The following is a 15,248-nucleotide window of genomic DNA, read 5'->3' on the forward strand; positions in this document are numbered from 1 at the left end:
TCCAAGTTGAAGAATTAAGAGGTGAAGCCTGCCTAGCACTTTCTGTGAAGGCTCTTTACGGGGAGCCGACTGGTTTGGCAGCAGTCTACCTTGGTTCAGTTCATTAAGTATTGATTGTTTACACGGTGTGCCCGGCCCTGTGTGAGGGGCTGGTGACGCAGAGACAAGAAAGACACGGTCTTTGGAGGAGAGACTGTGGTGATTAACAGCTTGAGCTTTGCAGTCGGAAAGACCAAGCATTGAGTCCTGGCTGCACCACTTGCTGCCACGTGCACCTAATCGAATGGCAGCCTCTCTGAGCCTCAGTTTCTCCATCTGTCAGATGAGGGTAGTGATAACAACCGCACCGAGTTGTTATGAAGGTTAAGTCATAGGTAGCAAGTGCGTAATAAATGGTAGCAAAGTTTAAAAAGGCAGTCTCAGTCGAGTAAGAGACAGAAACAGGGACAGTTCAGTGATGACCAGTGCAGTGGGGGAAGTGTAGGGGCCACGAGAGCCCAGAGGTACTGTCAGCGTGGAGTCTAGGACACGCACCTGGACCATTATTTGTTAACCACCCTCACGGGTCTCCTTTTCCTGCAGGCGTACTTTTTTGACGCACCAGAGATGGACCATCTCCCAACAAGCACAGCTGCTCCAAACCAAACAGCTGCAGCAGCCAAGTCCAGCTAAAGGGGAAAGTGAGCGATTATCTTTTCATCTTCTCGCTATGAGGTACAGTAAAAATGGGCAGGGGCATCGGTCCTGCTGCTGTTAGCATGAAGCACTGAGAGGGCCAGGCCCTTCTATCTGTCTGCATGGTTCAGTGTGGTGTGTGTGCACACGCATGTCCCTGTGTGTGTCCCTCTTGCTGAGGCTTCAGTTGGGAAGTAGACTCATCTGGCTTTATACATTTGGGAAACACGAGCTCTCAGATTCTTCTGTAAGAGGAGTTCCTGCCTTTTGGCCCCAGCATCCCCTTTCTCTACTCCCTGTCCCCTTCCCAGCAGCACAGCATGGGTTTGTTCCATTTGATTATAGTCTAGTGGTTTTCTCCAGTTTCTCTGTGACTTCTCAGGCTGGCCTCAGACCCTGAGTGTGACCGCTCTTGAATTACTCATGCAGTTCTCCGAAGCTTACCAGTTCTCATGCCCAGTTTGTTCTTGGGCCTCTTTGATGATTCCACTGTTGGTGGTTAGCTCAGAGGGTCAGAGTACAGGAAAAAGACCCTGTTCCTCCATGGCTAGTCTCTCGCCTCCCCGTTCCACCTCCTCTGTGTTCTGAGCCTGCAGCCATGCTGAGCTGCTTGCCATCTCCAGAACACATCCTGCCTTTGCACTTGCTGATCCAGTTGTCTGAAATGTTCCTTCCCTTCCAGCAGTCATCACTTACCTGTGAACCCATTAAACCCTACATTATACATCATTTTATTAGTGGTGCTCGAAACACCAGTCACTCACTGTCAGTGTGTCCATCTGCTTATCCATTTGTTCACGCATTTATTCGTCTATTTGTCCTCCATGTACTAGAGTGTCTCCCCATAAGAACAAGGAATGGGTATTTCTCTGTTTCTTCATTGCCCACCACATGCCGTGGTATATACAGTGGGTGCTCAGTAAATGTTTGTGGAATGAATGAATGAAGCCACACTCTGCACATGATCTCATTGTGGGCCAGGAACCTTTACTCTATGTTGTAATCATGGGCTGACCTTTCTGCCCAGGCTGCTATCTCCCAGAGCAACAGGGTGTGGTTGACCAGGGCCTTCAGAGTCGAACAGAATGAAAATCCCTGCCCTACCACGTACTAGCAGTGTGCCTGGGGCAAGGGGCTGACTCTCTCTGAGCCTCAGCTAACTTACTATGAAATGAAGATGATACAGTCTACAGGCATACCTCGGAGATATTGTGGGTTCAGTTCCAGACCACCACAGTAAAGTGAGTATTGCAGTAAAGCAAGTCACATGAATTTTCTGGTTTCCTAGTGCATATACAAGTTATATTTACACTATGCTGTAGCCTATTAAGTATGCAACAGTATTATGTCTAGAAAAGCAATGCACATACCTTAATTAGAAAGTATCAATACTTCATTGCTTAAAAAAATGCTAACCATCATCTGAGCCCTCTTTGAGTCCTAGTAGTAGTGACATCAGAGATCACTGATCAGAGATCCCCATAACAAATAGGATAATAATGAAAAAGTTTGAAATATTTCAAGAATTACCAAAACGTGACACAGAGATGAATGCTCTTGGGAAACGTGCCAATAGACTCGCTCGATGTGGAGCTGCCACAAACCTTCAATTTGTAAAAAACAACCATATCTGCACAGTGCAATAAAGTGACGAACAGTGAAATGAGGTGTGTGTGTGTATTATGTGCTAAGATTGTAGTGAAAGTAGAGACCGTGTTTATAAAAGCTCCTGGCACGTAGTTGGTGCTCAGTAATAGAATCAAGCTGCGGCCCCTCTGAAAGGGGTTAGTCATCTGTGCTGAAATTTGGTGGTTCTTACTCACTTTACTGTCACCCTTTATTTCCTTTTTGTAAAACAAATGGAGATTTTCCCTCTTAGTTGAGGAATTTAGGTTGCCGACCCTGCAAGGTGACAAGATGTGATTGGTCAAACAGAGGCCTCTCCGGTTGCCTTGTTGGTGCGACAGTCATCCTGGCCAATGACGTGACTGGGAAACCACTGTAAATGTCAGAGCCTGATTTCCCCGCTTCCTCTCTTCACATTATAGGTGATGCTAGAATCAGAGAAGGTCAGAGCCCTTGGAGATGGGATGTGCTTCCCTCTTCTTTGTACAATAAGGAAGCTGAGGCCAAGAGAGGACAGTGCCCTGCCCAAGGCCAGGTTTGGTAGCAAACTAACGTGTATATCACATTCTATGTTACAAAACGCTGTCCAGGTCACTCTCATTGGCCTCTCTTACCAGGCTTGTTGTCCCCCATTATATGGATGAGGGAAGCTGGGCTTTAGTAAGTCTGAGTTGACTAAGATCACCCCTCTCTCAGAGGCAGAGCTGGGAATCAAACCCAGGTCTTCGGGAACCAATTCCTGAGATTTTTTCCACTTTCCCACTTTTTAGGCTGATGTTCTTTTTACCACGAAAACTTGCAGGCTCCCCTGCTGACCTTTGGCTCTTTTGGGGGTGGGGAACGCCTACTTTGCTAATCTAGAGGTCTCCACACTACTTTGATTGCACAACCTGTCAGTTAAGAATTTGAGGACTGTATTATCTATTTCTGCCTAACAATATTGCCACAAACCTAGCAGCTCAAAAAACACACATTCATTATCTCACTGTCTCTGTGAGTCAGGAATCCGGGCATAGCTTTGCTTAGTTCTCTCCTTCTCCTTCTCCTTCTCCTTCTCCTTGCTTAGTACTCTCACAAGGCTGCACTCAAAAGTGCTGCCTGCGCCCGGGGTCTCAGCTGAAAACTGGGCTGGGGAAGGATCTTCTTCTGAGCTCACATAGTTCTTGGCAGGATTCAGTGCCTTGTGGCCTGCCAGACCAATGGCCTCCTTGCTGATGGTCAGCTGGAGGCTGCCCTCAGTTCCTTGCCACATAGGCCCCTCCATATGAGGACTTTTACTTCATCAAAGCCACAAATGGAGATAATCAACAGAGACTCTGTTAGGAAGATGCAAGTTACCGTCTATGTAATGTAATCACAGAAATGACATCCATCACCTTTGCCGTATTCTTTGGATTAGAGGCAAGTCGCAAGTCTTGCCCACACTCCAGGGGACAGGACACATCAGGGCATAAATACCGGATCATTAGAGGCCATTTTTATTTTTTAATTTAATTTAATTTAATTTTTCAGCTTTATTGAGGATGAACTGACAAAATTGTAAGATATTTAAAGTGCACGTTGTGATGATTTGCTGTACATATACATCATGTGGATGCGTATATGTGTATATACATCACATATACATCATGTGGAGGCCATTTTAGAGTCTCTGCCACAAGCACACACCTTCAGTGACACGTTTATATTTGAAGCATTTACAAAGACTGTTGTCAATCCATATAGTAACTATTAAAGCTTAATTCCTTATTTTTTGATGAAAAATAAATATTGATAGAAGTTCTAATATTTTGCTTCCACTACCTCAGTGGGTTGTTTTTGGAGCCCACTGCCTTAGAATGAGCACGTGGTAGGTGGTTTGCATTACTGTTGAATTGTCTGCACATTTGTCCAGCTCATCCTGCAAATGGACTCCATTGACTGTTAGCAGAGAAGGCCCCAGAGCAGGATGGATCTTCATCTGAAGTCCATGGGGAAGGGACTCTTATTTCACTTGGACTCCCCGGTCTTGGCCTAATACCCGCCTAGCACAGACAGGGCGAGTGCTTCGTTAATTGCGTGGGTGGAGGTGACTTTGTAAGATTCAGGCAAGAGTCAGGATGTGGGCTTTTACCAGAAGTGCCTTGGCTCACTGAGTCCTGGATCATAATTTACTTCCTCACTCAATGTTTATTTGAGGCCACTTTGTGGCCTCTGTGAGCTGGGCACCGGGGACCTGCAAAATCGGATAGAGTCTGCCTCAAGGCGCCTTGGTCCATGGGTAAAACAGCTCACCAGATAAGGACCAGGCGGTGGGCCAGGCTGTGTGAGAAGTGCCATGGCCAAGTTGTGAGTTGATGGGCACTGTGGGAGCACAGAAACACTGACTCATTTGGCCTGGGGGAAGGCTTCACAGAGGGGGTCTTGCGTGAGCAGAAAGCAATTAGTTACCCGTTTTTCTGAAAAGAGTAGTCAACTTCCCGTGGCTTTTGGGAAAGTAAAGACGTAGGCTGTTCATTGAGACACAGTGATGCGCTGTGGGCTCACATCACCTAGAACAAGAAAGCCTGAGCTCAGCTGCAGAGGGACAGAGGTGGAGGACACAGTGGCCACAGCTGCCTGGCTCTCTGCCTTGCCCCAGAATACCTGACATCAACCTGGAGAGGGGCTCTCTCAGCCTGCTCCTGGGCTGAGACTTCATACATACAGTTCCTTTCATACATTTTGGTTATGAAGTCTCCAGACCAAGTGTCCCAGGTGCTATACACCTTCAGAGAGTCAGAAGCTGGCATCTTGGAAGATCCTGGCCCTTAGGGCCCTTGCAGACCTCCCATCCTGATTTACACAAATTTGGTACCTATGGGCTTTGCTCAGATCTATAAACTTGGGTGTCAGTGTCTCCATTTGGGTATCAAGTCTCTAAATGAGATAGTGATGAACAGTTTCCTCGGAGCCTCCCTGGCAGAAGCATCAATCGCTTTGCCCATCAGAGGGCTGTCCAGAGCCCTGAGCGCTGCAGATTTATGACCTGGCTGTGCCTCCCACTGTAAGCTGTGGACTGCCAGCTTTCACTGGAAAAGAATGACTTCTAATCTCACAGATAACTTTCCTCATGTAAATCTGTGCAGTGGAGGGCTTAGCCTGGAAGGGATTACTGGGAGAGCATTAACCCCTTCTTTCCCTAGAACTTCAGGATCACGAGGGAGCCTCCAATTACTAGTAATCAGGGAAGCTACCTCTACATAAGTCATTGAGACATTATAAAGAACATCTGGCTTTCTTCTTGCCTTCCTTCCTTCGTTCTTTCTGTTTTATATTAACTTATCGCCTGAGGGCCAATGCCAGTTCTTCTCTGAGCCAGGACCCTGGTGCACCTAGGGAGTCTTACTTTGGCTTGAGGGATGGAGTATCTGAAGGACTGTATTCAGACTGGGGCTACCTTCCCAGGGGCAATGACACGTGGCTCTGTCCAGAGGAGGACGGCCAGCAGGTAAATATACCGCAGTGTGATAAGGGCTTTAACAAGGGATGGGCAGAGGGCTTCAGGAGACTCCTTTGTAATTAAAACCCTCCTGATTCGATACACAGGGTTTATATGCAATTATCCTTTCACTCACTCATGTCAAGAGTTCATTTTATAAGCCAAAACTTCAAATGTTCTTACTAGGTTTATACACATCAGTTCTTTTATTCTGAAATCAGCTTTAACTCAATGAATGCTGTAATCCCCTTTAACACAGTGTCCAAACCGCATGATCTCACACCATAGCTAACACTGTTTTCTACAGCCCCTTATTCTTTTCCACACCATGTCGGGAAATGTCCCTTCCCAGAGAATCCATTTTCAGTTCCTGGGCTATTTCTTTTTCAGTTTTCTTCTTTGTTCCCTTTCTTTGAGGAAAATTGGGAGAACCTGGGATGGTAAGTGGGTCAACACAATAACTTTTTATTCTTTTATTTGACTTATTTAGTGGAAACTTTTAAACATAGACAAAAGTAGAGTGAATATTATAGTGAATCCCTATGTACCCCTCCCCTCTTTCACTTTCAACAGTTGTCAACTCATGGCCAGTCTTGTCTCATCCACATACCCATATATTCCCCAACTCTTTCTCCTGTATTATTTGGAAGCAAATATAGAACATCCTATTATTTCATCCATAAACACTTAAATTCTGTATCTATAAAAGATACTCTTTTCAGGGACTTCCCTGGCGGTCCAGTGGTTAGGACTCTGCACTTTTCACTGCCATGGGCCCGGGTTCAATCCCCAGTCGGGAAATAAGATCCCACAAGCCGGGGGCTTCCCTGGTGGTGCAGTGGTTGAGAGTCCACCTGCCAATGCAGGGGACACGGGTTCGTGCCCCGGTCTGGGAAGATTCCACATGCCGCGGAGCGGCTAGGCCCGTCAGCCATGGCCGCTGAGCCTGCGCGTCCGGACCCTGTGCTCCACAATGGGAGAGACCACAACAGTGAGAGGCCCGCGTACCGAAAAAAAAAAAAAACCCACAAGCCATGAGGAATAGCCAAAAATAAATAAATATTTGAAATAAGAGGCTAAAACAACCTTTAAAAAAAAAAAGAAAGATACTCTTCAAAACCTAACCATAGTGCCATAATCACATCTTAAGAAATAATAACTCTTGGGGCTTCCCTGGTGGACCAGTGGGTAACACTCCATGCTCCCAATTCAGGGGGCCCAGGTTCGATCCCTGGTCGGGGAACTAGATCCCGCATACATGCTGCAACTAAGAGTTCACGTGCCGCAACTAAGAGTTTGCATGGCGCAGCTAAGAGTTTGCGTGCCACAACTAAGGGTCCGCATGCCGCAACTAAGAGTCCACATGCTGCAGCTAAAAGATCCCCTGTGCCACAACTAAGACCCAGTGCAGCCAAAATAAAAAAATAAAAAATAAATAAATATTTTAAAAAAAGAAATAACTAATATCAAATGCATTTCAGTGTTTGAGTTTCATATTGCAATTGGGTGTTGTACCTCTTAAATGCCTTTTAAATTATGGAGTCCTACTCCATCTTTCTCTTTCCCTTTGCCACTTATTTGTTGAAAAATCATTTATCCTATAGTTTTTAACTGTCTGGATTTTGCTGATTGTTTCTCCATGGTATCATTTAACATATAGCTCTGTCCTCTGTTTTCTGTGAATTGCTGGTTGTATCTAAAGGTTTGATCAGATTCAGATTGATTTTTTGGGGGGCAAGATTACTTGATATGTGCCATAAAACCCTTCCATCCATAAACTCATAATGTCTAATTAACTCTCTGTCTTTTTGGTATTAGTAGCCATTAATAAGCAATGCCTAGACCCATTAATTCAGTAGGGGTTTCAAAATGGTGATATTTCAGTTCTATCTTTCCTTCTTTATTTATTTACTAGAATACTTCTTTACTAAAAATTTCCCTTCATCTGTGTGCTTCCGGTGATACAGTTTATATTAGAAAAGCAAGATAAATTATTTTTTTCTCTTTATTTACCTGCTTTCAAAATAGTAGTTGGCTCACTAGGATCTGCAGCAATGACCAATTAGTTTCAGTCCATTGCAAATACTATGCTTATTGATGCTCAAATTGTCCTGTATTTGGCCACCGGGAGCCTCTTCAGGATGGTCCCCGAGTCCTGTCGGCACAACCCTAGGAGTCTCTGGTAACTGCCTTGTTATCTGTTATGACCAAATGTTCTAGGCTCATTTTGGACTTTTCCTGTCCCAGACCCAGACTGAGCCATTTCTCTAAGGAGCCCTGGTCCATTCAGGGAAATAGTATTTCCAGGTCACAATTTGGATGCTAGTGGTGCTCACTGCAACTGGCTTAGTCATTGTTTTCAGGCCTTTTCAATGTTCAGAGCTAGGAAATAGGATTGTTGTTTGCTTGATAGAACATGTGTTGTGCGTTCATACTGATACTTCCAATTCCTGTTTAGTGCAGTACTAAACTGCTTGTATCTTATATTCATATCTCCTTTCTCTTGTACTGAGGATCTCATTTCTCACTGACACCATCAATGATAGAATTGGGCTATCACATAAGTACTTACTTGTTTTATCCCACTGTGCACTCACTGGGATCTAGTAGGAAAAGTACCAAACTACCTCTAACTACTGGAAATGTTACTTTAAAATCTTTGAAGGGAATTCCCTAGTGGTCCAGTAGTTAGGACTTTGCACTTTCACTGCCATGACCCAGGTTCAATCCCCAGTCGGGGAACTAAGATCCCGCAAGCCGTGAGGCGCAGCATAAAAAATAAATAAAAAATAAATAAATAAAATCTTTCAAGATTTTTTTTTTTAAGTTCTGGAATATGCTTTTCCCTCCCTTGTCTGCTTGGAAACTTCCTATTTATTCTTCAGGGCCTACTTCAGATACTCTGTCCTTGGTGAAGTTTTGCTTTACTTCTCCAGGTAATATTACTTACTTATTTCTCTGGGCTATGCTACAGTTCTTTGTATGTTTCTCTATTGTGGCCATTTTCTTATGAACCATAACTTCATAGACTGAGGGTTCCTTGAGGTCAGAGATTTATTTACCAATATAGCCCCAGCACTCAGCAGGCATTTGGGGAAAGCTTGATTTTGAACAAGCAAGGGTTATATACATACCATGTGGCACTCAAAACTTTCCTGGGATCATTTGCCAAGCTATTTGGAAACTCTTGTTCATTCATTGAGGACCTACTCTGTGCTAGGTGCTGGGCTACTGGTGAACAATGGAGATAGGTTCTTACCTTCCCAGATTTTACAGCCCAACTTTATATCTGCTGCATCACACAGACTAGCAGACCTTGCTGAGTTAAAAAGAAAATCATGAGTTTGGGAACTTCTGATTGGAACATCCCAGATCAGGCAATGGTGATACTGTCCAGGCTTGGTTGCAGGGATGGGGCCAGGAAGGGAGTAGGGCATGCCACAGGGGGCCACCGTGGTGGGGAGCTAGAAGTGGCCAGGGAGGCCTTACCCAGGTCTTAGGCCTGGAAGTGGCGCGGGAGCCCTGGCTGATGGTGACATTGTGGGCCAAATCTTTCCATATTTATGAAAATAAACCTTTAGTGCCTGCCCTGTGGGCTGGTTTGTCCCTACCTTTACTTAGCATTTCAGAAACCGGAGCCCATGTTTACCAGAAGGCCAATCAGGACTTTAGGTTCTTTCACTCCAGCAAATTACAGCGTCCACCCTTCTCCAACCACTTTTCACAGCTATTTTGTTGGCAACTTTTCCCTTTTCTAGAGCCAGTGGATTTAGGCAGATCTCCCCTGCCTCAGCCTCACCTTCATGGTATGCTTAAATGCTGACACTGGTTGTGATATTTCCCCCGATGAGGTCGCCAGGGAGGCCTGGCTTATTCTCTTAGGGGGAAGGCCATGCATTAGGGACCCCTCTCTGCCACATTCCTTAATCTCCCCTGGATTTCACCGTATCTCTAGCCTCTTTTTCCAAGTTCCCGTCTCTTGCAAATCCTCAACTAGGTGTACCAACAGATGCCTCAAATTCATTATGTTCAAAACTAAACTCATCCCCCCAACAACCAGATCCTCGTTCATTTTCCTGTCTCAGTGAATGGCACTACCATCCACACCGCCCCTGATTTCAGACTAGGTTAGATTCTTTATCATACCCTCTCATGGTACCTTATAATCGTAATTACATAAGTAATGTTTTATGTATTTGTTTACTCTGTAGTTTCCCTTGCTGGACTGTAAGTTTCTTGAGAGTTAGAACCATGATTGCCTTATTCATTGTATCTGGTGCCTGGCTTGTGAGTCCTCCATCAATATTTGTTGGATGAATTAAGAAATCTACCTGGTCACCCAAGCTAGAAACCTCAGCATCAGTGTAGATTCCTCCCTCTTATCTTCCACATCTTATCTGTCAGCAAGACTTGTCTGTGCTACCTCTGAAATATTTCTCAAATCTGTCCTATCAGTACCATACCCAGCATTCAGGACCTGATCATCTCACATTTAGACTATGGTAAGAGCTTGATGGGTTTCTCTGTCTCTCTTCTCCTCCTCCTTCTGATCCATCCTATATGTAGCCATAGGGGTCTTTGAAAATCTATAAATCTGATTGTGCTTTTGACTGCATCACTCTTCTACTTAAAAACTTTTTTTTGGCCTCCTGTTGTCTAAAGAAAACCCAAACTCCCTGGATTGCCATGATCCATCCCTAATCTGTTTGTCCTGCCTCATATCCTGCCGTTGTCCCCTGTATAACCATATGTTTCAGCAACCACAGACAGCTCTCACTTTCCAAATCTTTTTATGCCTTTTTATGTAAAAAGATATTTACTTTTGTCTTTCCTCCTCTAGCACCAAACACAGATCAGTCACAAAGAAGAGAGAAAGGAGGATGGCTGAAGGTAGCTTTGGGATGTGTATCAGAGAAAGTCATTGGGTTTCCAAAGAAATAGAGGAAAACTTTTTAAAATGTCATTTTCTTCTGTGGAGCCTATAAATCAGGGCTCAAGGCTCTAGGTTTAGGGAGCTGGTGGAGGCAGACTGCTCTGGTGTTGAAGTTATATCTCTAAATCCTTTCTGTACGGGGGCAACTTGATCTTGAAAGTTACTCTTTTTGTTTTTCAGTTCTCTTCAGTGGGTTTTGGAGTATGGTTCTTTCGGACATGGCATCCACTGCAGGAAAGCAGAACGACCAAAGCGCAGGAAAACGGATGGAATGGCCCCAACCCCCAACATCTGGGGGGTGCCACACTGAAGCCTAATCACCTATTTAACAAAAAACAATTAAATGTTGTTGAGTTGAGACGTGTCATTCAGCTCTTCTCTCTCACTGTCACTTGTCATTGTGACTGTGCACTGGTTTGGAGAGAAATACGAGGGGATGGGTGAGGCTGCTCAAGTGCCCTGCGTTTGCCTCTCATGGTCACGTGGTGTGCTTCACGTTAGGTACACCCTTAATCCCTGGAATGGATCCATCCTAACTTGGGTGTCTTTTCTCTGGATCGTGTACAGATTACCTAGGTGAGCCTCTGCTCCCCTTGCCATCCTAAAGTGCCCAAACAGCATGAACTTTGGTTGGGATTCATTGGGAGGCTGAAAATTTGTCTTTGGTGACCTGACTCTGGGCAACTGAACCTAATGGTTGCAAAATAAATACAAAATACAATAATAATAATAATAACGTCTGTGTCTGCACTTCGTGACTTTGCTTTGCGCTCAGGTTCTTACTTGACGTTTTATCTTCAGCCTGCCGGAGGTTGCTGGGAGTCTGATTTAATGTGCTAGCTGTTGGAGTGCGGGGGTTAAAATGGACATCCGAATTTTTCTTCCTCTAAGCATGGAACAGTGTGTTTAAAGGACATGCTTACCTGTAACCTATTTTGACATACAGATTTTAGAAAATTCTTTTAGTGCCCTTTGAGTGCCTCTTCAAGGTGGTGTGGCTTCCTGGCTAGAGACCATGAAAGGGAGAAACCAGTGACACCTCACAGATACTTGTTTATACTTTGTGTTCAAAATATACACCATCTGGGGCTTCCCTGGTGGCACAGTGGTTGAGAGTCCGCCTGCTGATGCAGGGGACACGGGTTCGTGCCCCGGTCCGGGAAGATCCCACATGCCGCGGAGTGGTTAGGCCCGTGAGCCATGGCCGCTGAGCCTGCGCGTCCGGAGCCTGTGCTCCGCAACGGGAGAGGCCACAACAGTGAGAGGCCCACGTACCACAAAAAAAATAAATAAATAAAATATATACACCATCTGGGAGGCTTAGCTTCTTCTAGGTCAGGATTGCTGATTTCCCACTGTTTCTGTTGTCCTCTTCAGGACAGGAGTTCCCCGTGTATTTCTGAGACAACTACAAAGACACATTTGGACTTAAAAGGATGATCATGCAGATAAAGGAAGCGGCACAGAAATTCAGGCTACAGTGACTTAAGGTCACCATGGCAAACTTCCCATTGAATGCTGACTGTCACCCCCATTACCTTATTCAACAAATATATATTGTGCACCTACTATGCGCTGATCACCTTTCTAGGTACTGGGGCAGCGAACAAAACAGACAATGTCCCTGTTCCCATGGATCTGACAGTCCAGTGATCCCTGCTAAGGGATCACCAGCCTCAGCCTCACCAAGGCAGCCATTCCTCCTGAACCGCTCCTGCTGTTAGAAGCGCCTCTGCGGTTTTCACTGATTGGTCCGAGCTCCAACCCTGGGCTCTCAGATCAAAGTCTGAACTCCTTTCCCTTTGTTAACTTCTGATGTTTGAAAGCAACTGTTCTGCACCCCCTGAGTCCTCTCCAGCTAAATATTTCTTTTGTCTTTAAGGACTCTTCAAAGAACTTGGTGTTCATACTTTCCAATCACCATCTGAACTGGTGCCCTGGCTCTCTCTTTCTTTAATACTTAACTCCTGCTGCCCGAGGCAGTGATTCTTATACATGTGCATCTGTGCATTCCCCTGTACAAGCCATCTGCAACCTCCCATTCTTATCTCTTACCGAAAGTGACAGGATTTTTCTCCTATTGAAGAATAGAAGCATATTGTGAAATTATATATATATATATATATATCTCAATATATAAGGTTTCTGCCCCAGTTCAGTTTCTGACACAAAGCCCCTAAAGCCCTTGTAAATAGGGGTGCTAGAGAATCTTTTGTTCTAATATTTGGTCTTTGACCCCACTTCCTGACAGAGAGCCCTTAAGACCCCGAGTGATAGAAGTGACTGACAGTACCTTGGAATTTCCTGGATAGTGGAGCATTTTCGGTTCTAATTAGGAGACTCTTGGGGGCTCCTGGATGGGGCTGGTCACCCGAAAGACCAAGCCATGATTAGAAGCTTGGAACTTTCATCCCCAGCCCCTATTCTCCAGAGAGAGGAGAGGGACTGGAATGGAGTTACTAGTCAGTCATGCCTATGTGATGAATTCTCCATAAAAATCCCCAAAGAACGGGGTTTGGAGAGTTTCTGGTTTGGTGAATACATCCATGTGCTGGGAGGGTGGTACACCCCCAACTCCAGATGGACACAAGCTCCTGCACTTGGGACCCTCCCAGACCTCACCCTATGTATCTCTTCATCTGGCTGTTCATTTGTATCCTTTAAAATGTCTTTTGTAATTAACCAGCAGTAGTAAGTTAACTATTTTCCTGGGTTCTGTGAGCAAATTATCAAACCCAAGGGGGTGGGGTCGTGGGAACCTCCAATTTATAAGCCAAGTCAGACAGAAGTCATGGGTAACCTGGGGACCCACTGCTTGCAATTAGCATTAAGACCCCTTAACCTGTGGGTGTGCAGTAACTCCAGGCAGTTAGTGTCAAAGTTGTTTAGGGTGGAAAACCCCACATATCTGGTCTCAGAAATGTTGTAAGTGTTCAAGTAAAGAAAAACAGGTTTTTTTCCAGGCACACAAATATCTGATTTTGAGGTGGAAATTAGTTACTACTAAGTATTTTTAACTTTGACATGACTTGTACATTTTTCCAAAATTATGTTTAGAGATTCTATGATACAGTGGTCAGAATTTAATTTTTTTAAATTAATTTGTTTATTATTTATTTTTGGCTGTGTTGTGTTTCCGTTGCTGCGCGCGGGCTTTCTCTATTTGTGGCAAGCAGGGGCAGTTCTTCATTGCAGTGCGCGGGCTTCTCATTATGGTGGCTTCTCTTGTTGCGGATCGTGGGCTCTAGGCAAGTGGGCTCAGTAGTTGTGGCTCATGGGCTGTAGAGCGCAGGCTCAGTAGTTGTGGCGCACGGGCTTAGTTGCTCCGTGGCATGTGGGACCTTCCCAGACCAGGGCTCGAACCCGTGTCCCCTGCATTGGCAGGCGGATTCTTAACCTCTGCGCCACCAGGGAAGTACCAGAACTTAATTTTTAAGTAAAGATTTTAGGCACAACCAGCATCATAAATTACCACCATCATCTCGTGAAAGAGAGGACATTAAAATGTCAAATAATCTGGAAGGGCATAATCTCAGTACTAAAAGTTTGAATAAATTTAGTTTATGAAAAACCGACTACATTCATTCTTTCTCACCTACCAAGTACCAGTGAAAACTTCATGAACGAACCAGCATCACCCTTTTGGAAGCCACTGCCCTTAGGAACCCCACGTAGCCCTTAAGAATTTCACTCAGCTGTAAAAGAACCCAGAAAAGCAGTGGCTTAAACAAATTAGTAGTTTTATTTTTCTCATGTAAATAGAACTTTGGAGATAGTCCCAGGTAAACGTTGCTGCTCCATGAGGCCATCAGGGACTCTGCCTTCTTTCTATTTTTCTTTTGCAGTCTTTAGCATGAATTTGTCATCATCTGACCCCAAAATTCCTGCTTCCTTCTCCAGCAAAGTGAAGGCAGTGAGGAGTCCGCCTCTAAGCCAAAAACCTGTGTCATATTTCAGACCCAACCATAGGCAGTTACAAAGCTTTGCCCACAGGCCTCCCGGGAAGGTACATAGCCTGTGCGCTGCACTCCCTGAGGGGATTTGCAGTCAAGGGCTCTGGCCCCATCCTGCCATCACCCCAGTCTTAGCCCAGGCTCCTTATGCGGAGAAGGGGGAGCCTAGCCATGGCCTCTCTTAGGTGTCTCTGCAGAGACCAACTTACTGGCTGTTGGAGGGGGGAGGGGGAGAAGGGGGCGAGAGTGGGGCCTTGAAATGTTTCCTCCACTCTGACTCAGTATGCAGTGCTTTTTCACTCCTAGCCCTTCCCCCCTCCCTTCTCCCTGCCTCCCTGGTCTGCAAAAAGGCAGGAGCCTTTTGTTCAGGGATCCTTCAGCAGTGAGACAATCCCGGCATCTGTACTAATCCACCTGACTCTTGCCTGGCACTGTTCCAGGGAGAAAAATGGAACATTAGGGGAGCCAGCACTTTCTGCTGTTTAGTCTCTTGCTTATACTGTCACAGTGGATGATTAAATCCTTGACCGTTAGTTTCATTTTTACTACTCTACACAGATGCCTAGCAGCTCAGCTCAGCTTTTGGCAGGAAGAAAGAAGG

At 45.2% G+C, this 15,248-nt stretch overlaps 1 protein-coding gene across 3 annotated transcripts in view; it reads left to right on the forward strand.

Annotated features, from left to right (window-relative positions):
- Nucleotides 1-11,408, forward strand: part of YIPF1 (Yip1 domain family member 1) — a 35,147-nt gene extending 23,739 nt beyond the window's left edge. For 2 of the 3 annotated variants that reach the window (XM_029229682.1, XM_029229681.1), the window contains 2 exons: nt 583-714; nt 10,875-11,408. In XM_029229682.1, coding sequence (XP_029085515.1) covers nt 583-672 — 90 coding nt within the window. In that variant the 3' untranslated portion in view covers nt 673-714; nt 10,875-11,408. The remainder of the gene's footprint in view (nt 1-582; nt 715-10,874) is intronic. The other variant, XM_029229683.1, reaches the window with a different exon arrangement.
- Nucleotides 11,409-15,248: the final 3,840 nt, after the last annotated feature.

The sequence above is a fragment of the Monodon monoceros genome, unplaced genomic scaffold, assembly GCF_005190385.1.
Source record: "Monodon monoceros isolate NGI ecotype Baffin Bay Population unplaced genomic scaffold, NGI_Narwhal_1 Super_Scaffold_18, whole genome shotgun sequence".
Taxonomy (NCBI): domain Eukaryota; kingdom Metazoa; phylum Chordata; class Mammalia; order Artiodactyla; family Monodontidae; genus Monodon; species Monodon monoceros.